Consider the following 27,135-nt stretch of genomic DNA (forward strand, 5'->3'; position numbering starts at 1 on the left):
GTAGGTCAGTGAGAGGCAGGCAGGAAGGAGTCTTATGTTGTCCACAAACGAGTTCAAGAATATAATTCCAATAGTTGTGGTTTGGTGAAAGCAACCTTTTGGAAAGTACAGAGTGCTTATGGGAAAAGAGCAGCATGTAATGCAACTGTTGTCACGCTCTTGATTAAATTCTGTAAGATGAAATTTTTTCATTTACAGGAAAGGTAAATAACAAGTCTGATTTCCTTGCCACAAAAAATTGATTATCAACAGCAGGAAAACAAATTTACTGGAATCACATTAAGTGCGGACAATCCAGTTGGAACCTTAGGACAATGCATATTCACAAGACGCATGTAATTTGTTTGGTAAAGCAGCATTAAACTGCATAATAAGACACTCCAAGTCTCTGCAATTTCAGATGAAACAACTACAACCTAATAATGTTTTTGAAACAGCACAAGCTCGCTGAGAGTCTCAATGGACCATCCAAGAAGATGCAATTTCATTAGTTACACCATATACTGTGTTTGAAATATGTGTTCCAGCAGTTTAACATCCAAGTACTGCCTTATGGAAAACTAATTACTGAATCACTAAGAGCTCCATAATGTCCTGCATTAAGTATCACGCATCATACATAATGCATGTATAACAGCCTCTGCACTCTGATTACAGAGCACTGTCATTAAGTGAGGAAATTAAAGATGTGAATAATTCACCAAGTGAGCTTATTTGTCATTGCTGTGTTGTGAAATTAGAAATTCTAATGGGTGCAGCAATTTTCTTACTCAGTTGGCACAAAGAACAATTTTAGAATGCATTGCAAAAACTAAATATAATTGTCTTATTTCAGTGGATGTCCACTCTATTTCTATTTCCCGTAGGTTCCATTGGAATTGCAATCAACCTATTATTTTAAAGAACATACTTTTGTCAATAATGGTTAGCAAAATAATTCTACTTTGCATAAGGTAATGAATCAATTTATGATAATTATATGAATGATACTGGAATGTAAACAATAGAAATATTCTGAGAAATGTTACATAATACAATATATATATATATATATATATATATATATATATATATATATATATATATATATAAAGGGTCGCTTCTTGACAATAAATCACATTGCATTTACCCATGTAATATCTTTCCTAAATTAACACAAACATTTTCTTATTTTACACAGTCAGAAACAAACGTTTATTTTTTTCTATGCTGGTTGCTGGCAAAAAAAAAACCCCATCACCTAACGACCCTGCTCCCCAAGGCTTTTCATAAATGTACTGAAAAAAAATCAATCATTGCAAATCTAAGTAAGGCCTTAAATATATATTAGGTCATACAGTACCTCTTACCTCAGTTCCACACAATGTTGAGATTTATTTCTGCGGATTTCCTCTAAATCCCAGAGACAGGGACAGAGTCCACTTGACCGCACATACAGTAACAGCATCTTCACCAAATGCTCCCAGCTGTCAGAAAAAATATTATCAATACTAACAAAAATATATTTCCCCTCTGGAGAACTCTTTCTCTCTCTCTGATTCCCTCTGTCTCAAATCTTTGTGCCATTTCCTTCGGCGATATGAACCGAAAAAACACGGAATGTTGATGTTGCTCATTGCAAATCTGAAAAAGTCCCGGCTGATTTCCTCAAACCACTGGCTGACAGGACATCTGGGGAAAAACACATTGTAGACATTACAGCAAAAGGTGAAGGATTCTTTCACTGTGAAATGAGGGAAGCTGCATCAGATTTCTCTTTCTCTGTGTCTCGGTTTTTTTTATATAAGGAGGGGAATGCAGACACAATAAGAGAGAGGGAGAGAGGGCTGTCAGTGCCGATAAATCTGCATATGGAAATACGGGTTATCCTGGGTGCAATTTTATTTAACTGTGATGTACTGTTTTTTAATTAGACAAGAACACACACAGACAGAGAGAGCCCCAGCAAGAAGCAGCAACCGGCTTCATCTCAGGCGGAGTCACACAAACTAAGCGTACTTCATTTAAGTCCCCGGTCCGCATTTTGTTTTGATTTCAAGGGGGAAAAAAATACTAATTATGGAAATTCTTTGTTAACCCAGTATTTACATTCACATCCTTATAGTATTGTTCAGCATCACTGCTTTTGAAGACGTGCATAACTGATCAGAGGCACAACAAAAGTTTAGCTTTCTTGCGTCTAGTTTCATAAAATCAGCATTCTTAAATAAATCATTATATAGAATATGTAAAAGCGGTAAAATCTATAATTTAATATTTACAAATATATTGCAATTATAATATCTTTGTTAAGATACTGTAGCTTTCAATTTAATAAACCTTTCAAGAAGATTCCGACTATCATTTTTTAAAGCGAAAGGTATGCACTCCCGCATTTACAAGTTGGTCTTAATCACTGAACAAGCACGATTTATTTGATTTCAGGTGATTGATGCTGACCAATTCATTCCGAAAAATAGGCACCCTTCTGAGCCACGTACATTTTTTTAAAAGGTGGGATGTTTAAAGGAGGGGGCAGATTTTTAATCATACTTTCCGAGGATAAAATTAGATATTTCACGCATCGGTGTAAAAACACACTTCAGTGAGTTTGCTACTGAGTGTATTTTCCGTTTAGGGATCACGCCACAAAAGCAAGATGAAAAGGTACGTGAGTACACCATTAATACTGGAAGAAATTATTAATTTTCAAGCACCGATATGAAACCAGCGAAATTTCAATGGAAAAATGCGAATAAAAATCCATATCTGAACACATCTCTCTGTATGTCTGTACCTTGTTCTGTGTGGGGGGGTGGGAGGGACGGTCATTTTTCTTGTGTGAGTAGAGCGGGTCAATACAGACGGTCCCTGGCTGCAGGGAACGTCTCAGAAATGTAGCAATCTGAAGCTCCAGCCAATCACAAACTCGCTGGTGCCGGCATTCCAAATCCCCGACCAATCAGCGGCCGGGGGCGGCCGGTCGGCCGATGCCAGTGCGCATGCGGGTCCCAGGTCACGGAAGCGCGGGAAACAGGAAAAGGACAAACAGCAGAAAAAGGACAGACAGCAGAAAGGAGACGAAAGGTAGAGGTACTGGGACTAGAGACGGAAATTAGCTACAATCTCGCATATTTACATGCAAATGTTCATTAATATGCACTGTCCCTATAAACAAATTATTATTATTATTATTATTATTATGTAGACACAGGGGAATGCAGATGCTGCTTTACCAAAGGGGAAAATCACATAGACTCGCCATGCTCGTGTTGCCAGTGGCTGTTTTTTATGTTGATAATGAGTAACTGTCTCAATGCACAGTCTCAGTGCACACTGTCTCGGCAAACACTTGTACTGTATCTGAGATGCTTATCCAAGATGTATCTAAGTGTTTATGGATAGTGATACTTGTACTGAACTGTCTACGCAAATGAATTTCACTGTATCTCGGTACATGTGACAAATAAAATACCACAACACATAACACTGCAGATGCTGGTTTAAATCGAAGATAGGCACAACATGCTGGAGTAACTCAGCGGGACAGGCAGCATCTCTGCAGGAATAATGTTCCCAATGTTGGGCGAGTCCAGAACCAGGGGCTACAGTCTTAGAATAAAGGGGAGGTCATTTAAGACTGAGGTGAGAAAAAACGTTTTAACCCAGAGAGTTGTGAATTTATGAAATTCCCTGCCACAGAGGGCAGTGGAGGCCAAGTCACTGGATGGATTTAAGAGAGAGTTAGATAGAGCTCTAGGGGCTAGTGGTGTCGAGGGATATGGGGAGAAGGCAGGCACGGGTTATTGATTGGGGACGATCAGCTATGATCACAATGAATGGCGGTGCTGGCTCGAAGGGCCGAATGGCCTCCTCCTGCACCTATTTTCTATGTGTCTAGAAGGAATGGGTGATGTTTCAGGTTGAGACCTTTCTTCAGACCATACCAAAGGTTTTTAATGTAGGTCTGAAGAATGGTCTCGACATGAAATGCCACCCATTCCTTCTATCCAGATGCTCGCTGACCCGCTGAGTTGCTCCAACATTTTGTGTCTGCCTTTGGCGTAAACTAGCTGGACCTCTCCTAGCTGGACTGCCTTCCCAGGCTGACGAGCCCCAACTGCCTGAGACTCGTGGGGGCGGGAGCGTCTCTCTTCCCGTGCAGGTCTATAGCACCTGCTCACTGCCCAGAATATTATGTTATGTTTGTACCAGAATGCGGTGAGACCGTATTTGGAATATTGTAAAGATAGACATAAATGCTGGAGTAGCTCAGTGGGACAGGCAGCATCTCAGGAGAGTAGGAATGGGTGACATTTAGTGTCGAGACACTACTCCAGAGATGCTGCCCGTCCCCATGAGCTACTCCAGCATCTTGTGCCTATCTTCGGTTTAAACCAGCATCTGCAGCTCCTTCCTACACATTTGGAATATTCTGTTCAGTTTTGGTTACCCTGCTATAGGAAGGATGTCATTAAGATGATAAAGAGGAGATTATTTTAGAAAGGGGTGGTTGTGATGAAATTACTGGCAGGTCATGGTGACAAAAGCAGAAGTGGCAATGGAGATGTTATTCATGGGAGTTGGTCATGTTGACATGTGCAAAGCTGTGGGTTATATACATGAAGGTTTGTGAGGGGAGGTGTAGCCTTATAGAGAAAGGGCAGGCCATAATGTAAATAGTTATAGTAAGTTATAGAGTCATTCAGTACGGAAACAGGCCGTTCATCTCCATTCATCCATGCCGACCAATTTGTCTGCATTTGGCCTATATCCCTCAAAACCTTCCTAATCCATGTACCTGTCCAAGTGTCTTTTAAATGTTGTTCTTGAACGTGGGTCAACTATTTCCCCTGGCAGCTCATTCTTATACTGACTACCCTCTTAGTAAAAAGGTTGCCCCTCAGATCTTTCCCCACTCGTATTAAATCCATATCCTCTGGTTCTTGATTCCTTCCCTGGGTAAAAGACTGTGCGTTTACCCTTTTGATCTTATAGGGCGGCATGGTGACGCAGCGGTAGAGTTGCTGCCTTACAGCGACGGAGACCCGGGTTTGATCCCGACTATGGGTGCTGTCTGTACGGAGTTTGTACGTTCTCCCTGTGACTGCGTGGGTTTTCTCCGAGATCTTTGCTTTCCTTCCACACTCCAAAGACGTACAGCTTTGTAGGTTAATTGGCTCGGTATAACTGTAAATTGTTCCGAGTGTGTGTTGGATAGATTGATAAAAATACATCTATTGATGCTCCTGAACACATCATCAGTGATGTAACCTGGGGTCATTGGATGTTTCGGGTCTTTCAACATCAGACACCCTCACCCAGGCGACCCGGCCGTGGTTGATCAGACCACGACTTGTGTTCAGGTGGTATTCGCTCCTCCCCATGGACCTCCTCTCCTGATCCAGAGCCATCTTGAGGCTTTCTCCACTGCCTCCGTGGTGTTCTTGATGGCTCTTATGTGTTAGTGTGCGGGGAATCGCTGATCGATCTGGACTTGGGGGCCAAAGGAACTGTTTCTGCACAGTATCTCTAAACTAAACTAAAACTAAATTATATACCTCTAAATGAATTTCTGGGTTAATTGTGGTTAATTGTATTGTATGGATTGGAGGTAGAGAGAGTTGCCCTGTAGGCATAGACAATGGCTGGCCATACTGGTAAGTACTGAGATAGATATGGGCTGGCCATACTGGTAAATCCTGAGAAAGAGGCAGAGAAAGTGAGCATTTGGAGAAGGCTTAAGAAAGAACTGCAGATGCTGGAAAAATCGAAGGTAGACAAAAAAGCTGGAGAAATTCAGCGGGTGAGGCAGCATTTTATGGAGTGAAGGAATAGGTGATGTTTCGGGTCGAGACCCTTCTTCAGAAGGCTGGTCAATACTCAGGGATTAGGAAGGATAGGTCAGATAGATAGGAGACCAGTCATACATCCAAGGGCTGTCTGTTTAAATGGATTAAAGTCAAGGTAAAGGACACATAAATGGAAATGGTAACCTGGTTAAATGGAGGTGAGTGTTCAGTTCAGTTTATACAAGGCCTGAGATGGATCTCTATGCAGGTAGTGGATGGTTGATTATATAGACAGTTCTGACCAACTGAGGTACCTAAAAAATATTCACCATCCCATGCCACATTAAAGTGTTATAATAACTCTGAAAGTCTGATGCGACAGGCCTAGCTAATTTAGTCTCCTGACTGGCTGTGTGAAGTTTGACTGTATGGGTTTGCTTCAAGTGCTCCGATTTCCTCATACATTCGAAGGAGGTGCTCTCAAGTTCAAGTTCAAGTTCAAGTGAGTTTATTGTCATGTGTCCCTGTATAGGACAATGAAATTCTTACTTTGCTTAAGCACACAGAAAATAGTAGGCATTTACTACAAAACAGATAAATGTGTCCATATACCATGATATAAATATATACACACATGAATAAATAAACTGGTAGTGCAAATAACAGAAAGTCGTTGCTAATAATCAGAGTTTTGTCCGAGCCAGGTTTAATAACCTGATGGCTGAGGGGAAGTAGCTATTCCTGAACCTGGTTGTTGCAGTCTTCAGGCTCCTGTTCCTTCTACCTGAAGGTAGCAGGGAGATCAGTGTGTGGCCAGGATGGTGTGGGTCTTTGATGATACTGCCAGCCTTTTTGAGGCAGCGACTGCGATAAATCCCCTCGATGGAAGGAAGGTCAGAGCCGATGATGGACTGGGCAGTGTTTACTACTTTTTGTAATCTTTTCCTCTCCAGGGCGCTGGTGAATTGGCCTTTGGAAATTGCCCCTAGTGTAGGGAGTGGATATGAACGTGGAATATCATAGAACTAGAATGAATGAGCAATTGATGGCCTTGGATGGCTGGAGCCTGTTTCCATGCTGTATCTTTGAATCAATTCAATCTAATTTAGGCAGGGGCTGGGATCAAAAGTCATGAATTAGATTGCTGGTGTTCATACAGTATCTGACATAGACAGGAGATGGGTAATGCCATGAAGTTTTGGCATTTGAGTACATATTCCTCTTGAAGGGATAGTTCTACACAGGGGACTGTGGTGGGGATACATACCATGTGTACAATAACTGGATATGTGCGCAGGGGTTGTGACATTATAGTTTAGTTTAGAGATACAGCATGGATACAGGTCCTTCGGCCCACCGGGTCCGAACCGGCCAGCGATCCCCGCACATTGACATAAGCCTACACACACGAGGGACAATTTACACTCATACCAAGTATACAAACCCAAGCCAATTAACCTGAAACCTGGACATCTTTGGAGTTGGGAGAAAACTGAAGATCTGGAAGAGAACGTACAAATTCCGTACAGACAGCACCCGCAGTCGAGATCGAACCCGGGTCTCCGAGCTCAGGAGGATAAGGGGGATCTTATAGAGGTGTACAAAATCATGAGAGGAATAGATCGGGTAGATGCACAGAGTCTCATGCCTAGAGTAGGGGAATCGAGGACAAGAGGACATAGGTTCAAGATGAAGGGGAAAAGATTTAATAGGAATCCGAGGGGTAACTTTTTCACATAAAGGGTGGTCAGGGTGTATGGAACAAGCTGCCAGAGGAGGTAGTTGAGGCTGGGACTATCCCATTGTTTAAGAAACAGTTAGACAGGTACATGGATAGGACAGGTTTGGAGGGATATGGACCAAGAGCAGGCAAGTGGGACTAGTGTCGCTGGGACATTATTGTGGGCAAGTTGGGTTGAAGGGCCTGCTTCCGAACTGTTTCACTCTATGACTATGAATAATAATAAAGGGCAGAGAATGGTGCAGTTTAGAGATAACAGACAATGAACAGTAGAGCACAGGCACAAGCTCTTCCGTCTCAGAAAATAATACAAAATGAATCTCCTCTTCCTGCATGTGATTCATATTCCACTGTTCCCTGCATACTCTATTTATATGCCAGTCAAAACGCCTCTTCAATACCACCGTCATATCTGCTATCACCACCATCCCTGAAAGCATGTTCCAGTCTCGATAACAGAAAATTGCCCTTTGATCTTTCGCTTTAAACCTATGCCCTCTAGTATTTGGCATTTCCACTCTGGGGGGAAAGCTTCTGACTGTCAACCCTATCCATGGCTCTTATATTTTATATACAGTGGCCTCCATAATGTTTGGGACAAAGGCCCATCATTGAGAGGGGGGGAGAGGAGAGAGGAGAGGAGAGGGGAGGGGGGAGAGGAGAGGGGAGGGGGGAGAGAGGAGGGGGGGGAGAGGAGAGGGGGGGAGAGGAGAGGGGGGGAGAGGAGAGGGGGGGGGGAGAGGAGAGGAGGGGGGGAGAGAGAGTGCCTTTTTATTTCAACCCAAACCCCCCAAACAACCATTTGCAGGCAGTGCTTTTTTACTTTAACCATATTTTCATTTTCAAACCACATTAAGGGTACTTACTCACAGTTGTGTGGACATGTGTTCAGTGCTATTCACAGCTCAGAGAAACGTGACCCTCTGCCTTCCTCCAGCTTGCAGACTAATTGAGGCACACCACTTCCTGGTTTTATAGTCCATCCCCCCTGCCGCCAGCGGGGGCAGCAGAGAGAATGGGGAATTTTGTAAAATCATTAATATCTCTGTCATTTGTCATCGACTGGAAAAATCCTCGGCACACATGCGGCGGAGGGGGGCTCTGAGCGAGGTGGCCAAAAATGACGGCCGTAGGTGGCGGCGTTCTCTCGGAAATCGCAGCACAGATCGCCAAAACCGGTCAAGAACAGACTTTTAGTAATATACTAGACCAAGTGCAGACCCGTTGGGTCTGTTCCCCCAACGTGCAGTTGTGGAGGGGGAGGCGGCATGCAGCGTCACACACACTAACTATCCCCCCCCGCACTCACGCTAATTACCCCCCTTGATATTATATTAATATCATTAATTTGCTCCTTTTACCCCATAACAACCCTATCTACTGATGCATAGCCCCCAACTTGCAGTCACATCTAGAGAGGGGGGGGGGGGGTGTAGAGAGAGAAGGGGCAGAGACAGAGAGAGAGAGACACACACAGAGAGAGGGGCAAGAGGGATAGGGGGTGGAGAGGAGGAGAAGAGGGAGGGTGGGTGAGGGGGGAAAGATGGGGGAGGAGAGAGAGAGGGTGAGAGTGAGGGGGAGAGAGAGGGGGTGCTGAGAGGGGGGTGAGGTGGGGGGCAGGGAGGGGGAAGGAGGATGGAGGGGGGAGGGAAGAGGGTAGGGGGTTTAGGGGAGGGAGGGTGGGGGAGGGGATGGAGGGGATAGAGAGAGAGGGGGGAGAGGGTGGGAGAGAGGGTGTGCTGAGAGGGGGGTGAGGGGAGGGGGAGGTGGGGAGCAAGGAAGGTGGAGGGAATGGGGTACGGGTGTGTGGAGGGGAGGGACGGTGGGGAGGAGGGGGAGGAGGGGGAGAAAAAGAGGGGAGAGAGAGGTGGGGAGTGGAGATGAGAGGAGGGGGGAGAGAAGAGGGGGGGAGATAAGGGGGGGGAGAGGAGAGGGGGGGAGATGAGAGGGGGGGAGAGGAGAGGGGGGGAGAGGAGAGGAGGGGGAGAGGAGAGGGGGGGAGAGGAGAGGGGGGGGAGAGGAGAGGGGGGAGAGAGGAGAGGGGGGGAGAGAGGAGAGGAGAGGGGGGGAGAGAGGAGATGGGGGGGGGGGAGGAGAGGAGAGGGGGGGAGAGAGAGTGCCTTTTTATTTCAACCCAAACACCCCAAACAACCATTTGCAGGCAGTGCTTTTTTACTTTAACCGTATTTTCATTTTCAAACCACATTAAGGGTACTTACTCACAGTTGTGTGAACATGTGTTCAGTGTTATTCACAGCTCAGAGAAACGTGACCCTCTGCCTTCCTCCAGCTTGCTGACTAATTGAGGCACACCACTTCCTGGTTTTATAGTCCATCCCCCCTGCCGCCAGCGGGGGCAGCAGAGAGAATGAGGAATTTTGTAAAATCATTAATATCTCTGTCATTTTTCATCGACTGGAAAAATCCTCGGCACACATGCGGCGGAGGGGGGCTCTGAGCGAGGTGGCCATAAATGACGGCCATAGGTGGCGGCGTTCTCTCGGAAATAGCAGCACAGATCGCCAAAACCGGTCAAGAACAGACTTTTAGTAATATAGAAGATAGAAGTAGGTGCGTTTTGGAGTCATGGAGCGTGAAAACAGGCCCTTTGACCTAACTTGCCCACACCAACCAAGTCCCATTTACACTAGCCTCTCCAGCCTGCATTTGGCCAATATCCCTCTAAACCTGTCAAGGAGAGTCAAGGAGACTTCCGTCCAAAACTTATCTAGGATTGGGAGAGTCGAGGACCAGAGGTCGTAGCCTCAGAATTAAAGGACGTTCTTTTAGGAAAGAAATTAGGAGAAATTTCTTTAGTCAAAGGGTGGTGAAACTGTGGAATTCTTTGCCATAGAAGGCTGAGGAGGCCGTCAGTGGATATTTTTAAGGCAGAGATAGATATATTCTTGATTAGTACAGGTGTCAGAGGTTATGGGGAGAATAGGGTTAGGAGGGAGAGATAGATCAGCCATGATTGAATGGCGGAGTAGACTTGATGGGCCGAATGGCCTAATTCTACTCGTATCACTTATGACCTTATGACCTATCCATGTACCTGGATTTTATAGGGAAGGTGATCAGCTCTAGTAAGGGAAATAGATTGTGATTGTGAGGCAGTGACTTGCTTTTGCCACCAAAACTCTAGTATCAGTAAGTGTAATCTGGAAAAAGCCTGCAGCATGCAGAATTTCTTGTAAATATTTTATCTGAAAATTATCTTTTGCCTATCTCTACTATTTTGACATGATAAGTTCATTCATAGTTGGTACTGTAATTGGAATCATTTCATGTTTATGACATTATTCCCTGTTCTGTAGCTTGATGGTTGTAAAAAAAAACCTGTGTCTGAGCTGGAGGCCAAAACAATTGAAAGCTGTATTATCATTTTTCCAAACACTTGCGCACGGTGCCCCAAGGCCTGCTGGATCTCCCGGTCGTGAACTCCCCTTCCCATTCCCATACCAACAGTTCTGTCCAGGGCTTCATTGACAGAGTGAGGCCACACGTACACTGGAGGAACAGCACCTCGTATTCCACTTGGGTAGCTTATAACCCAATGGTATGAACGTTAAATTCTCCAGTTTTAGGTAACACTTCTCCCTTTTCACCCCAGACGTTTTCCTGTGTTCCCCCACCAGTGTGCACCCACCTCTCCCACTCCCCTCATCTGTCCCCTCGCCGCCTGTCCCCTTTCACCCATATCCCACCCTCTGGTGATACATTTCACTCCACACCTCTGCTCTCCTTATCTGACGCCCCTTATCTACTCCAGCCTTTGTCCACCCATCGACCAATAAATAGACCCCTCACCTGTATCTATCTATCACTTACCAGGTCTTGTCTCAACCTAATACAATACAATACAATCAGTACAATCAGTTTTATTCGTCACTGTAATGCATTTCGTTGTCTCTGTACTGTACACTGACAATGACAATTAAAATTGAATCTGAAGTTAAATGAATTTCCCAACAGCGGTACAATGAAAAAGAACACACAAAAACACAATTAAAATTTAACATAAACATCCACCACAGCATTCATCACTGTGGTGGAAGGCACAAAATTTGGCCAGTCCTCCTCCATTTTCCCCCGTGGTTGGGACCTCAACCCTCCACAGCTGCCGCTGCGGGCGTCCAGATGAGTGAAAGTCAAGGTAAGTCCTGACCTCTTCTTTTTCAACTCCCCCCATTGCAATCGTTCTGAAGGAGGGTCCCGCCCCAAAATCTTGCATGTTCATGTCCTCTAGAGAAGCTGCCTGATCTGCTGAGTTACTCCTGCACTTTGATTCGTATTCAACCTCAATGTTGTTTTTCAGGAAAATGGACGATGATTTTGGAGGATCGCTGACTCCTCCTGTCTCTCCATATGAAATAGAAGGAATGGAGACAGATGTGCAATGTTGCAGACCTCCTTGTTTCTCCTGCTCCTTGGGCCAACAAGATGCAGGAAATCCCTTTTCTGCTGAAGGCTATGTAGCAAGTGGATCACTAAACCGGTACATACATAAACTAGTGTTGTGCAACTGTTATATTACTGTTGGTTAAAGACTGCTAAATCGTGGAGGAAGTGTTTAGTTTAGTTCATTGCCACTTGTACCAAGGTATAGTGAAAAGCTTGTATTTTGTTGCATGCTATCCAGTCAGTGGAAAGATTATGCATGATTACAATCAAGCCGTCCACAGTGTATAGATACAGGTTAACAGGCATAAAGTTTAGTGCAAGATAAAGTCCAGCGGTAGATCGTAGCTCAGGACTGCTCTAGTTGTTGGTAGGATGGTTCAATTGCCTGATACCAGCTGGGAAGAAACAATCGCTGAATCCGGAGGTGTGTGTTTTCACTCTTTTGACCCCCAATCCCCATTTCCAGGTTTGTCACCAGGTGGAATTTCTTCTGATGCAGGAAGACCTCAGAACCTTGTTACTATGTAATTGTCCGGCAGCTGCCTGAAGTTATAGCTGGGAGGATCTTTGTTGCTATTGTAGATATTTTTCTTTGTGCAAGGTCAGTTGTGAGTCTGTACTCACTGCAAAATCTGGACCATTGGAAAGCATGGTGGAGTGCAAGTAAATTGAAATTGTGTTTGCCATTCATGGATTAATTTACAACTATAGGTTACATAAAATTGGCTTGCTACATTTTTTTTTTCTTTTTTAATTCTCAGGTAATCTAATTGAATTGTCAGGGGGCTATGGGTAGAAGGCAGGAGAATGGGGTTGAGAGGGAAAGCTAGATCAGCTATGATTGAATGGGGGAATAGACTTGATGGGCCGAATGGCCTAATTATGCTCCTATCACTTATAAAATGCTTTAAATGATTTCAGAATTTGATCATTAAAAAATAACAATTTCCTTTGAACGTAATCAAAATGTTGGTAGAAAAATTAGAGAAGAACTTTTCAAACGGGGGAAATCTGAGAAGAACTGCTATAAATGTATAGGGACATTTGAAAAATGTAACACTGGGATTGAAGGATTTTTATTAAGTAACGGTATCCATTAAAAATGTAGCAAAGTCAGTTATAAAATAACAAAATGGTTACACATCAGAAGGAGGCCATTCAGCCCATCTAGTTCATATAAGCTTTCCTTGCAGAACAATCTATTTCCCATCTCTTCCACTGTAATTTTTTTTCAGTGTAAATAGAGTTGCAATGTGATCTAACCAAAACACAGAAAGACTGAGAAAATAAATTCTGTGTTCCCAATTTCCTGTGAATTGAAGAGTAATTTCAACCATTCAATCTAATCTGGAATGAAGTGCAAAAGACTTGGCTGGTGTTCTGTTGGATGAGTTGTTCTGTTTTTAGAAGGCTCTTTTATAAGTGTTTTTAAAAATGGAATCACATTTATAAGCTGAAACAAATCTAGATTCAGAAATTAAATTTGGGTCACCTTGTAATCTCTAAGATGCTGAAGTAAATTTTGAAGGCAGAATTCATTTCATTGTTGTCCTTTCCACATCTTCTGGATGTCTCAAAAGACATCAGAACTTGTGAAGTAATTTGAAGTTATCTCGCTCTTTTTGTGAATAAACGTGCAACAATTGATTTTCAAATGGCAAATACTGGAAGGGGCGATTCAGATAAATGATCATTATTTGTAAGAAGAAACTGCAGATGCTGGTTTACACTGAAGATAGACAAAATGCTGGAGTGACCCAGTGGATCAGGCAGCATCTCTGGAGAAAAGGAATGGGTGATGTTTCGGGTTGAGACCCTTCATCAGAATGAGACTGATCAGTGTGATCATTATTTTTCTTTATGTTAATTTAAGAGTGACTATTGGGCCAGAAAGACATGAGAATTCACACTCACCTTTGGAAAAACTTTTTTGAGCAGACTGATCTGGCCCTTGGATGAGCTCTCCTTAAATAATCCACCCCATTATCCTCAGTACAGGAGTGTAATATTAGATCATTATAGACAATAGGTGCAGGAGTAGGCCATTCGGCCCTTCGAGCCAGCACCGCCATTCAATGTGATCATGGCTGATCATCCCCAATCAGTACCCCGTTCCTGCCTTCTCCCCATATCCCCTGACTCTGCTATCTTTAAGAGCCCTATCTAGCTCTCGAAAGTATCCAGAGAACCGGCCTCCACCGCCCTCTGAGGCAGAGAATTCCACAGACTCACAACTCTCTGTGAGAAAAAGAGTTTCCTCGTCTCCCTTCTAAATGGCTTACCCCTTATTCTTAAACTGTGGCCCCTGGTTCTGGACTCGCCCAACATCAGGGAACATGTTTCCTGCCTCTAGCATGTCCAAACCTTTAATAATCTAATATGTTTCAATAAGATCACCTCCCATCCTTTTAAACTCCAGAGTATACAAGCCCAGCCGCTCCATTCTCTCAGCATATGACAGTCCCGCCATCCCGGGAATTAACCTTGTAAATCTACGCTGCACTCCCTCAAGAATGTCCTTCCTCAAATTAGGGGATGAAAACTGCACACAATACTCCAGGTGTGGAGTATTCCATTATTCAAAATACTCCATTATGTGCTGAGTTAGGCTTGAACATAAAGGTCTGATTAAAAGGAGAGAGCTTACCTGATTAGTCACAGTGATCAGTTTAAAGAATGGCTAGTGGTGTTAAATGCAGGCAAGTGAGGTGCTAGATGTTGGAACGTCAGATCACAGCAAGACCTTCACTGTGAATGATAGGGGCCCGGGAGTTTTGTGGAGCAGAGGGATCTAGGATCACAGATAAATTGTTCCTGTAAAAGTGGCATTAGAGATAGATAGGGTGGTCGAGAAGGGGTTTGGGGCGTGGGCTTCATCAGTCAGGGTTTAGAGTAAAGAAGTTAGTATGTTACATTACAGTTATACAACATGCTGTTGAGGCTGCAATTGGAGTATTGCACTCTGTTTTGGTCACTGTGCTATAGGAAGGATGTCATTAAGTTGGAAAGAGTGCAGATAATATTTACAATGTTACTAGGACTCTGAGTGCTCTCCAGACGTCCACATCTGCGCCAGGTGCGTCGAGATGGGGCTCCTAAGGGACCGCGTTAGGAACCTGGAGCAGCAACTCGATGACCTCTGTCTGCTCAGGGAGAGCGAGGAGGTCATAGAAAGGAGTTACAGTGAGGTGGTCACTCCAAGACCACGGGAGACAGAAAACTGGGTCACAGTTAGGAAGGGCAACGGGCAGAGGCAGGGACTGGTGAGTACCCCGGTGGCTGTACACCTTGAAAATAAGTACTCATGTTTGAGTAAGGGTGGGGGAGACAGCCTACCTGGGGGCAGCGACAGCGGCCGGGCCTCTGGCACAAAGACCGGTCCTGTTGCTCAGAAGGGTAAGGAAAAGAAGAGGAGGGCAATTGTAATAGGGGACTCTATAGTCAGGGGGTCGGATAGGCGATTCTGTGGACGCAGACAGGAGTCCCGGATGGTAGTTTGCCTCCCTGGTGCCAGGGTCAGGGATGTGTCTGAACGTGTCCAAGAAATCCTGAAATGGGAGGGAGAGGAGCCTGAGGTTGTGGTGCATATAGGTACCAACGACATAGGTAAAAAAGAGAAGAGGTCCTGAAAGAAGAATTTAGGGAGTTAGGTAGAGAGTTAAGGAGAAGGACTGGAAAGGTAACAATCTCAGGATTACTGCCTGTGCCACGCGACAGTGAGAGTAGGAATGGAGCGAGGTGGAGGATAAATGCGTGGATGAGAGACTGGTGCAGTGGGTATGGATTCAAGTTTCTGGATCATTGGGACCTCTTTTGGGGAAGGTGCGACCTGTACAGAAAGGACGGGTTGCACTTGAACTCAAGGGGGACCAATATCCTGGCGGGGAGATTTGCAAAGGCTACTGGGGAGACTTTAAACTAGTATGGCTGGGGGGAGGGACTCAAATTGGGAAAGCTAGCAGTCAGTGTGTGAAGCAGGGGGCAGAGAATGGTAGCACTCTGACCCAAAATGTAGGGGAGAGAGAAGAAAAAGAAAATAATCAGAGAATAAGAGAGGGTGGGTTTCTTAAATGTGTATATTTTAATGCTAGGAGCATTGTAAGAAAAGTGGATGAACTTAGAGCCTGGATTGACACCTGGAAGTATGATGTTGTGGCGATCAGTGAAACATGGTTGCAGGAGGGCTGTGATTGGAAACTAAATATTCCAGGATTTCATTGCTTCAGGTGTGATAGAATTGGAGGGGCAAGAGGTGGAGGTGTTGCATTGCTTATCAGGGAAGATATTACAGCAGTGCTTTGGCAGGATAGATTAGAGGGCTCGTCTAGGGAGGCTATTTGGGTGGAACTGAGAAATGGGAAAGGGGTAGCAACACTTATAGGGGTGTATTATAGACCGCCAAATGGGGAGCGAGAATTGGAAGAGCAAATATGTAAGGAGATTGCAGATATTAGTAGTAAGCACAAGGTAGTGATTGTGGGAGATTTCAATTTTCCACACATAGACTGGGAAACACATTCTGTAAATGGGCTGGATGGGTTGGAGTTTGTAAAATGTGTGCAGGATAGTTTTTTGCAACAATACATAGAAGTACCTACTAGAGAAGGGGCGGTACTGGACCTCCTGTTAGGAAATGAGATGGGTCAGGTGGCAGAGGTATGCGTTGGGGAACAGTTCGGGTCCAGTGATCACAATACCATTAGTTTCAATATAATTATGGAGAGGGACAAAACGGACCTAGGGTTGAGATTTTTGATTGGAGAAAGGCTAACTTTGAGGAGATGCGAAAGGATTTAAAAGGAGTAAATTGGGACAGTTTGTTTTATGGGAAAGATGTGGAAGAGAAATGGAGTACATTTAAAGGTGAAATTTTAAGAGTACAGAATCTTTATGTCCCTGTTCGGTTGAAAGGAAATCGTAAAAATTGTAAAGAGCCATGGTTTTCAAGGGAAATTGGACACTTGGTTCGGAAAAAGAGGGAGATCTACAATAGTTATAGGCAGCATGGAGTAAATGAGGTGCTTGAGGAGTATAAAGAATGTAAAAAGAATCTTAAGAAAGAAATTAGAAAAGCTAAAAGAAGATATGAGGTTGCTTTGGCAAGTAAGGTAAAAGTAAATCCGAAGGGTTTCTACCGCTATATTAATAGCAAAAGGATAACGAGGGATAAAATTGGTCCATTAGAGAGTCAGAGTGGCCAACTATCTGCAGAGCCAAAAGAGATGGGGGAGATATTGAACAGTTTCTTTTCTTCGGTATTCACCAAGGAGAAGGATATTGAATTATGTGAGGTAAGGGAAACAAGTAGAGTAGCTATGGAAACTATGAGGATCAAAGAAGAGGAAGTACTGACACTTTTGAGAAATATAAAAGTGGATAAGTCTCCAGGTCCGGACAGGATATTCCCTAGGACATTGAGGGAAGTTAGTGTAGAAATAGCAGGGGCTATGGCAGAAATATTTCAAATGTCATTAGAAACGGGAATAGTGCCGGAGGATTGGCGTACTGCGCATGTTGTTCCATTGTTTAAAAAGGGGTCTAAGAGTAAACCTAGCAATTATAGACCTGTTAGTTTGACGTCAGTGGTGGGCAAATTAATGGAAAGAATACTTAGAGATAATATATAAGCATCTGGATAAACAGGGTCTGATTAGGAACAGTCAACATGGATTTGTGCCTGGAAGGTCATGTTTAACTAATCTTCTTGAATTTTTTGAAGATGTTACTCGGGAAATTGATGAGGGTAAAGCAGTGGATGTTGTGTATATGGACTTCAGTAAGGCCTTTGACAAGGTTCCTCATGGAAGGTTGGTTAAGAAGGTTCAATGGTTGGGTATTAATGGTGGAGTAGCAAGATGGATTCAACAGTGGCTGAATGGGAGATGCCAGAGAGTAATGGTGGATGGTTGTTTGTCAGGTTGGAGGCCAGTGACGAGTGGGGTGCCACAGGGATCTGTGTTGGGTCCACTGTTGTTTGTCATGTACATCAATGATCTGGACGATGGTGTGGTAAATTGGATTAGTAAGTATGCAGATGATACTAAGATAGGTGGGGTTGCGGGTAATGAAGTAAGAGTTTCAAAGTCTACAGAGAGATTTATGCCAGTTGGAAGAGTGGGCTGAAAGATGGCAGATGGAGTTTAATGCTGATAAGTGTGAGGTGCTACATCTTGGCAGGACAAATCAAAATAGGACGTACATGGTAAATGGTAGGGAATTGAAGAATGTAGGTGAACAGAGGGATCTGGGAATAACTGGCACAGTTCCATGAAAGTGGAATCTCATGTAGATAGGGTGGTAAAGAAAGCTTTTGGTGTGCTGGCCTTTATAAATCAGAGCATTGAGTATAGAAGTTGGGATGTAATGTTAAAATTGTACAAGGCATTGGTGAGGCCAATTCTGGAGTATGGTGTACAATTTTGGTCGCCTAATTATAGGAAGGATGTCAACAAAATAGAGAGAGTACAGAGGAGATTTACTAGAATGTTGCCTGGGTTTCAGCAACTAAGTTACAGAGAAAGGTTGAACAAGTTAGGGCTTTATTCTTTGGAGCGCAGAAGGTTAAGGGGGGACTTGATAGAGGTTTTTAAAATGATGAGAGGGATAGACAGAGTTGACGTGGAAAAGCTTTTCCCACTGAGAGTAGGGAAGATTCAAACAAGGGGACATGACTTGAGAATTAAGGGACTGAAGTTTAGGGGTAACATGAGGGGGAACTTCTTTACTCAGAGAGTGGTAGCTGTGTGGAATGAGCTTCCAGTGAAGGTGGTGGAGGCAGGTTCGTTTTTATCATTTAAAAATAAATTGGATAGTTATATGGATGGGAAAGGAATGGAGGGTTATGGTCTGAGCGCAGGTATATGGGACTAGGGGAGATTATGTGTTCGGCACGGACAAGAGGGGTCGAGATGGCCTGTTTCCGTGCTGTAATTGTTATATGGTTATATGGTTATATGGATTGCAAATGTTTTAAGAATCAGTGTCTATAAAACACTTGATGCATGTCTTTCTGTCATTACTCCAGATACCACTTTGGAGACTATAGAGCAAAATGTACGGCAATGCACTGGTGTAAACCAACGCCACATTTCATTTGCTCTTTCAAATGGAGTTAAATGATCCCATGACTTTATTTCGAAGAAAAGCAGGATGACTATCCCTGGTGTTTTGCCGATATTTATCCTTCAATCAATACCACTAAGACAGATTATCCAATTATAATCACATAGCTGTATGTTGGGTTTGTTTGACAATTGTCTGCTGCATTTCCCATATTATAACAGAGCACACAATTCGAGAAGGAATCCATTGGGTGTGAAGCTGTGAAATAAGTTAAAAAAGTAGATCATTTTCACCATTGCCAAAAATATAAATGCTTTAATTCATCAGCTTGCTATGTTTTATTGTGCTACTGGCACTATTTATTTCTTGCAGAGAATTTGCAAACTGAAGTTGTTTTGAAATTCATTAAGTTCAGTATTTTCAGTTAGAATTTGGCGCTGAATTGCACCAAACTTTCTAAATGACTCTCTGGTGCAGTAATGCTCAATTAGCAGACACAATTACTTCTCTCAATTTTCATGCAGCAAAATATTTTAAAATGGTAAATGTTGCTGCTATAGTTGCCCTTTATTGGGGTAATCTTCACATTGATCCCTGAGTAGAGTAGATCAGCTGCCCATTATGAAACCTGTCTGAAACGAAGTTAATAGGATGAATACAGTCACGATTCTACATTAAACGGGTAATTTTCTCCAACGGATTATTATCCAGGGAATGGAGGTGATGATTGTCCCTGTATTCCCGTTTTAAGAATCATTAAGAATTGCCATAATTATTCACTGTAGAAAAAAGTGCATTTTAATTACCAGTGACTTTAAATTTTGCTGTAGATTCACAACTGCTGCAGCTTTCAGTAATCATGCTTGACAGTTACTAATTGGGTTTGTTGTGCATATTTCTGAAACATGATTATGACTTGATTCCCCACATATATTTTTACTGATATGCTGGAAGAAAGAATTAATTTAATACCATATGCTCTTTTAAGATTGCTTTTAAGATTGGATCCTTCCCCGACTGGATATGACGCTGATACGGTGGATATATTTGGTTTTCAGTGGGTGACTGAAATGGCACTTGTCGAATCACCAACTCTTCTGTTTGGCTTACTGAGGTATAAATGCTTGTAATACCATTGTGATTAAACCTTCACCATTATATTGTGCACTCAATGAATTAATGCCGTGATTGTCAGCATTATTGTGGATTCTGTTATTTGAGGAATGGTAATGCTGCAGAACTGATTCCACTGGTGATTCGTAAACTAGAAATGATACTTTGTATGAAGTTATTTTCAGCATAACAATGCATTTAACGTTAAAACTGCAATTTTAGCTGTCTTTTCTAAGCTGAATTTCAACAACAAATCAATTTTACCACCAGTTTATTGTTTAACTACGGCACCTAACCATTATTTAATAACTCATTCAACTTTAATTATGACAAGAAATGTGACTTTATTGGGAACAAAAATGTTAAAATTCTATTCTTCAATTTATGGAACCTAGATAATGTAATTTGTTTGCTTTTGGAAATGTTCTGCCCTTTTCACTGGGGTCGGTGCTGGGGCCACTACCCTTCACATTGTATATTAATGATTTGGATGAGGTTGATTGAAGACTTTGTGGCCAAGTTTGCAGATGATCCGGAAATAGGTGGAGGGACAGGTAGTGCAGAGAAAGCAGGGACTCTGCAGAGGACTTGGACAGGTTGGGAGAGTGGGCGGAGAAGTGGCAGATGGAATATGATGCAGCTAAGTGTGGAGTCATGCATTTTGGCAGTAGGAATAAAGGCGTAGACTATTTTCCAAATGGGGAGATAATCCAGAAATCGGAGGTGCAAAGGGACTTGGGAGTGTTGGTGCAGGATTCCCAAGAAGTTAATTTGCAAGTTGAATCGGTAGTAAGGAAGGCAAACGCGATGCTAGCATTTATTTCAAGAGGACTAGAATACAACAACAGGATGTAAAGCTGAGGCTCTATGATGCGCTGGTCAGACCACATTTGGAATATTGTGAGCAATTTTGGGCACCACATTTGAGGAAGGATGTGCCGGCTCCAGAGAGGGTCCAGAGGAGGTTTACAAGAATGATCCCAGGAATGAGGTGGTTAACATAAGATGAGCGTTTTACTGGGCCTGTACTCGCTGGAGTTAAGATGGATGAGGGGGACCTCAATGAAATTTACCAAATAGTAAAAGGCTTGCTTAGAGTGGATGTGGAGAAGATGTTTCCACTAGTGGGAGAGTCTAGGACCAGAGGCCATAGCCTCAGAATTAAAGAAGTCATCGGTTGCCAAGCCCAGATTTGTTCTGGCCTTTTTCTCGCCTACAGTTAATAAATCACCATGGCCACCATCACAGGGCAACTATGGGCCATCGATAAAAAGCAGCCTTTCTCGTGACCCACATATCTTCAGGGTTAATATTTTGAAAACATGATGTTGCATGTGTGAATTTGAATTGTAGGAGATGGCAAATGGCTTTTAATTTCAGGGGACCGATAGGTGTAAAATTATTTACTTAATTAAGTGGTTGTTGAGAAGGAAGGTTGTAAAAAGGGCGATAAAGATGGGGCATAAGTGTTCTTGTGTGGCTATAAGAATAGCTTGCATTCCATATCTGCAAACCTACTGATGTCAAATAATTCAGCAAAGCAGATCTTCAGCAATCCAGTTTCGTGCTCTACTTTTTGAGGATCAGCTCCTTTTAAATTGATTTTTGAAATGCAAAGTGCACATGACGTTATTTAAAACAAATTTATTTTTCAGACAACAAATCAGCCATTTGGAAGATTTGGCACAGAGAGGTTCATGTGATTTTGGCAAGTATAAGATTTAATGGTTCCATTCCCCAATCGCTTCCTCTCCAGTCTCGATAGCCATACCATTTTGAGTTGAGTTAAAATATCCAAACTTGTACTAACATGTACTGTTGCCAAATTTAATTTAAAGGCTAAATTATAATGGAAGGACTGAGACATATTTAACAAATTTAGTATGGGGATTTAAAGATTTTTATTGTTAGTCTTTGATTTCCTTATTGTAAAACATTCTATAATATGTGCCTTAATTTTCTTGAACAATTGCCAGATACTTGTTTTCCCTCCTTCAGTTTAAACAAATATAATTTGCTAGTATGTTCTGATTGTTAGTAATTACTTGACAATTCTGCAGTGGCTTAGCTGTTTATCTTTTATTTGGGATGTCATATGAAATTTTCAATAATTAACTCGGAAAATGTGCAGCACTAAGCTAAATCTCGCCCAACTTGAAGAAACTTTCAGATGTAGTTGAGGAATTGGAACCCCAGAAAAACTATTGTTGTCTTAGCCCAAACCCAGACTTCAGCTCCACTTAAATATCAGTGAACAAAATGCAGCTTATATTTTAGCCCATGACCTCGAACTGTCAATTATGGTCCACTAGTTAAGCCGCAATGGACCTGTAAATCGAGGAAAAGCTTCTGTGTTCAGTTAAGATTTTAGAGCAAGCTCCTTTTGGACTATCTTCAGCATAATCAGGTGACACTATTTCAAGTAGGTACTCAAAATAATTGGAAGTATTGTGCTTCAAAATCAGATTTCAAAATATATAATTTCTAATTTTCAAGTCGAAATGAATATTTTGTGTTTTTAATTTCTCCCCAAATCAGACCCAAGCCATTTGTGAATATTTAACCACCATAACCTCAAAGATCTATGCCAATACAACAATCAAGGAAATTTCATGACAAAATCTAGTGATTTGAATGTACTTTCATATAACACTTGTTTATTTTTATGTTATTTATTAAAAACAGGGGATATTTCGAGCATTTCTATTGAAGCTGATGAAATCAGACAACAGTGTGTTAACTTCCTTCAGTATATCAAAGTGTTTATTTTCAGGTAATATAACAATCTCTTTATGGTACAATTCCATAGATTATAATAGAAAACCACTAAACCAATCCAGAAAATATGTATTTCTTCTGAATGGCTGAAGCTTGAATGGTCACTTTAGACACAGTCATTACAGAATCCCAGGAATTTGCCACAGAATAACTCTTTGAACCTGCTTTGAATCTATCTTTCTCAACCAGAACCAGTTCCATTTTGCTGTACTCTTTGATATTATCGTACTTATCTAATTCTCTCTCAACTTGATCGACCAACCTTCAGTAATTTGGGAAAACATTCCATATCTTAATACTTTTATGTGGAAAGCATTTTTCTTTTTCATACTAAAGTGGGCTGAAGGTCATGTTTCCATGCTGTATCGCTGAACGCAATGCAACTCGACTCCCATAAATGATCATTCTGAGTAATAAAATATGATCCTACTTCAAACCAGCGAAGATAGTAATTGTGTAGGAACGAACTGCAGATGCTGGTTTACACAGAAGATAGACACAAAATGCTGGAGTAATTCAGCGGGACAGGCAGCATCTCTGGAGAGAAGGAATGGGTGATGTTTCAGGTCGAGACCAGACTGAGAGTCAGAGGAGAAGGAGGATAAGGTGTGAAAATGAGGCATCAAAGGTCAAGGAAAATATAGAATGTAACTTTGTTAGTTATGGGGAAGGTGACATCTTTGTTAGTTATGAGGAAGCATACAAATATAAATGTAAGCAGGACAGTCAGACTGGTCAGAGAACTAGGATGGGGGAGGGATGGAGAGAGAGGGAAGCAAGGGTTACTTGAAGTTAGAGAAGTCCGTGTTCACACCGCTGGGTTGCAAGGTGCCCAAGCGAAACATGAGGTGCGGTTCCTCCAATTTGCGTTGGTTCTCACTCTGACAGTGGAGGAGGCCCAGGACATAAAGGTCAGTGTGGGAATGGGAGGGGGAGTTAAAGTATTTCGCAACCGTTTAGTAAAATGTTTAGTAATTCATCATTTACACTATAAAACTTTGCATAACTTCAAACATTTTATTTTAGTACTGCCTAAATTATTTTTTTCTGCACCTTATACAGTTATTTTCCTTTGCCTGTCATAATAATGCTGGTTTGATTCCAGTACATAAATCCCCAGGTTATGACAGGGTTCTTTTCCAGAGAACTGTTTGTAACCCGAAATGTTCGTAAGTTGGAAATGAATAAAAGCAGCATGAGGAAGAGGATCATAGTAACAGCTGTGGTGGGAGAGCGAGCGGGCAGACGGGGAAAGAGCTGCCACCTGCTGGGCTCACCAGTTCTCTTGAGAACTGCACTCCCAGTTCTGCTCAGCTTGATGCCGCATGATCCCATTGTTACCGCTCTTGAACGCTGCACCACACTAACCTCAGCAGCAATGAACGACTATTGGTCTCTCTTTGGTTACACTAAGGACTTGGTTTTTTTTTGTTGCATTAGTCTAACTGCTATTAATTTTATTTAATTTTTGAAAAAGTTATGTATTATCTGTGTGCATAGCGTTTATGGGGCTGCTAAGCTGCAGTGAATAAGAATTTCACAGTTGTGTTGTCAGTACACGTGACAATTAAACACCCTTGACTCTCTTGAGAAGGCACGTAGCAGAGGATGCTTGCAACCCTACAGCAGCCGGTAAAACCACCACCTACTATGAAGCCAGCCATACACTCAAATCAGCACAGAAATAGGCCCTTTGGCCCAACTTATCCATGATGACCTAGATGTCTCAGTCTCCCCAATGCTCATTCACATGTTCAAGATGTCCATAAGTTGGGGGTTTGTAACCCAGGGAGGAACTGTAACTCTTAAGGCTGAATTATTTCTAATGAAGTTGGTCATGGCATTCTTAATGAAAGGCGAGGTAGTCATTGTTGTAATGTGTAAGCATTAGACTCTCTGTGTCCATTTAGACTCAAATTTCATCCTTTAATTAAAATGCGGAATGTGTTCAGAATGTTGTGATGAATCGTTGTGATCCATTACTTTCGCTTCAAGGCAGATTATTTTGCATTAGTGGTATCTTTTTTTTATATCACAAATTGATACAGAGGAAGTAATTCCCAATAAGGAAACTTTTTTTGTTAAACAGGTATCTAGAGCCTCCCAAAGAACCAGATGAACAACCACCCCATCCGTATGAGGAACTTGAAGCTCAGCTGCCTTCAGTATTAGTAGAGGAATTACACACACTTACTCTGTTCATTGGCCATCTCCATCAACGCCCCACCAATATCCTTGCCAACCTCTCCATTAGCAACCAAGGAAAGGTTAGTGCCATCCCAAAGAATGTTTAACTTGAATGTACCAAAATGTGGATGGACGATAATGTGCATGGATATAACCATGGAAGGGATAGATTTATTCTTTAATGGCAGCACGATGGAGCTGCGGTAGAGTTGCTGCCTTATATCGCCAGAGACGCAGGGTTCGATCCTGACTGCGGGTGCTGTATGTACCCAGTTTATATGTTCTCCCCGTGACCGTGTGGGTTTTCTCCGAGATCTTTGGTTTCCTCCCACACACCAAAGACATACAGGTTTGTAGGTTACAAATGTAAATTGTCCCAAGTGTGTGCAGGATAGTGTTAATGTGCGGGGATCGCTGGTCGGTGCGGACTTGGTGGGCTGAAGGGCCTGTTTCCGCACTGTATCTCTAAACTAAACTAAACTAACACGAGTAGAAGGAATAGCTTGCAGTTGTGACTGCAGTTCACCAAAACAGTCTCACGGCCAATTAAGGATGGGCATTGCATGCTGACCTGCATTTCACTGTATCTCGGCACACATAACAATAAACCAAGACTATACCATTGTCAGATGCATCGTAGTAAACTTTACTCAGTGTCTCGTGACTCAGGCCTTAGACACTACTGAACAGCCATTGGCTATTTTAATCAGCTCACTGTTCAGCCTGCTAAAAAAAAATCGAGTGTTTGGGACTGAGGGCAGGGTCATGGAACAGATGTAGTTGGAAGCTCATTTGGGGCCTACCTCGTGGGAGAGTATGTTGGTGAGGAAGTTCAATGTGTGGAAAACTCAGGGCAGTATTGTCTAGGTAGAGATTGTTACCTAGTTGGGGTGTAGGGTTGATTGGGACCTCAATTCTCAGGTTGGGGAGATGGGGGGGGGGGGGGGGCAGTGCTGATAGTTGTGATCTGGGAGATCAATAATAGAGGAATGACTAAGGCAGGGAATCGGGGTGCTCGGGAGGGCAGTTATCAGACTTCAAGGCTTTGGTCTGCTTTTATCTTTGTTGATTAACATCTCTCTGCTGTATTGTTGGACCTTTCTCTGTGTAACAGGTAATTCTTATAAGTCACTGAATACCCAAGTTAATTCCTGACAAGCAGAATGAATATATGTAAGATAATGATATGGTGCTTCATAAATTGAGGTTCCATTGTCAGTGCAATTATTGGTAAAGCCTTTACTCTGTTGTTTTAGGTCTTTCCACCCTCCTGGCATTTGGTGCATTTGCATTTGGACATTCAATGGTCAGTGCTTGAGATTCTGCACGTGCTTGGCGAGAAAATGTTGGGTAAGCATATGTATTGTGTTTGTGTCAATGAACAGAATTTTTTAATGAAATGGATCATAGCTTTGAAGGGCGGTAGCAGACTTGTATGGACAAGTTTCTTTGGCCTCAGCTGAACACTGGCCCTGTTAGCAACAAAAAGCCTGAGTACAAAGTTCAAATCCCATCATAGCAGCAGAGAAACGTAAATGCTGTTAATTATATAAAGTTTGTTTTCATAACTACAAAGTGACCATATTTTCACATTTATCAATCCGATTCCCTTATGCTGTTGAGAAAGGAAGGCCGCAGTTTTAGCCTGGCCTATCTCATGATCACATTTCAAAGAGGGGCAATAAATGATACCTTGTCAGCAATGTCCATGTTCTGTGAAAACCTTATTAAAAGATGGATAGCTGTAATCCAGAACAAGGGGACACTGTTTAGGAATAAAAAATAGGCCATTTCGGACTGAGATGAGGAAAACACCTTTTCATCCAAAGAGTTGTGAATTTGTGGAATTCTCAGCTACAAGGCTGTGGAGGCCAATTCACTGGGTGTTTTCAAGAGAGAGTTAGATGTAGCTCTTGGGGCTAACGGAATTAAGGGCTATGGGGAGAAAGCAGGAACGAGGTACTGATATTGGATGATCAGCCGTGATCATATTGAATGGTGGTGCTGGCTCGAAGGGCTGAATGACCTACTGCTGCACCTATTTTCTATGTTTCTAAGTAATGGTGGCTCTCCATAACA

At 42.6% G+C, this 27,135-nt stretch overlaps 1 protein-coding gene across 1 annotated transcript in view; it reads left to right on the forward strand.

Moving 5' to 3' along the window:
- The first annotated feature begins 2,980 nt into the window (after window positions 1–2,980).
- mms22l (MMS22 like, DNA repair protein) overlaps window positions 2,981–27,135 on the forward strand; it is a 132,204-nt gene continuing 108,049 nt past the window's right edge. The window contains exons 1-7 of the mRNA XM_033021047.1: window positions 2,981–3,072; window positions 11,831–12,010; window positions 19,967–20,092; window positions 21,747–21,799; window positions 22,777–22,864; window positions 24,959–25,136; window positions 26,313–26,406. Coding sequence (XP_032876938.1) covers window positions 11,835–12,010; window positions 19,967–20,092; window positions 21,747–21,799; window positions 22,777–22,864; window positions 24,959–25,136; window positions 26,313–26,406 — 715 coding nt within the window. The 5' untranslated portion in view covers window positions 2,981–3,072; window positions 11,831–11,834. The remainder of the gene's footprint in view (window positions 3,073–11,830; window positions 12,011–19,966; window positions 20,093–21,746; window positions 21,800–22,776; window positions 22,865–24,958; window positions 25,137–26,312; window positions 26,407–27,135) is intronic.

The sequence above is a fragment of the Amblyraja radiata genome, chromosome 5, assembly GCF_010909765.2.
Source record: "Amblyraja radiata isolate CabotCenter1 chromosome 5, sAmbRad1.1.pri, whole genome shotgun sequence".
NCBI classification, from domain to species: Eukaryota; Metazoa; Chordata; class Chondrichthyes; order Rajiformes; family Rajidae; genus Amblyraja; species Amblyraja radiata.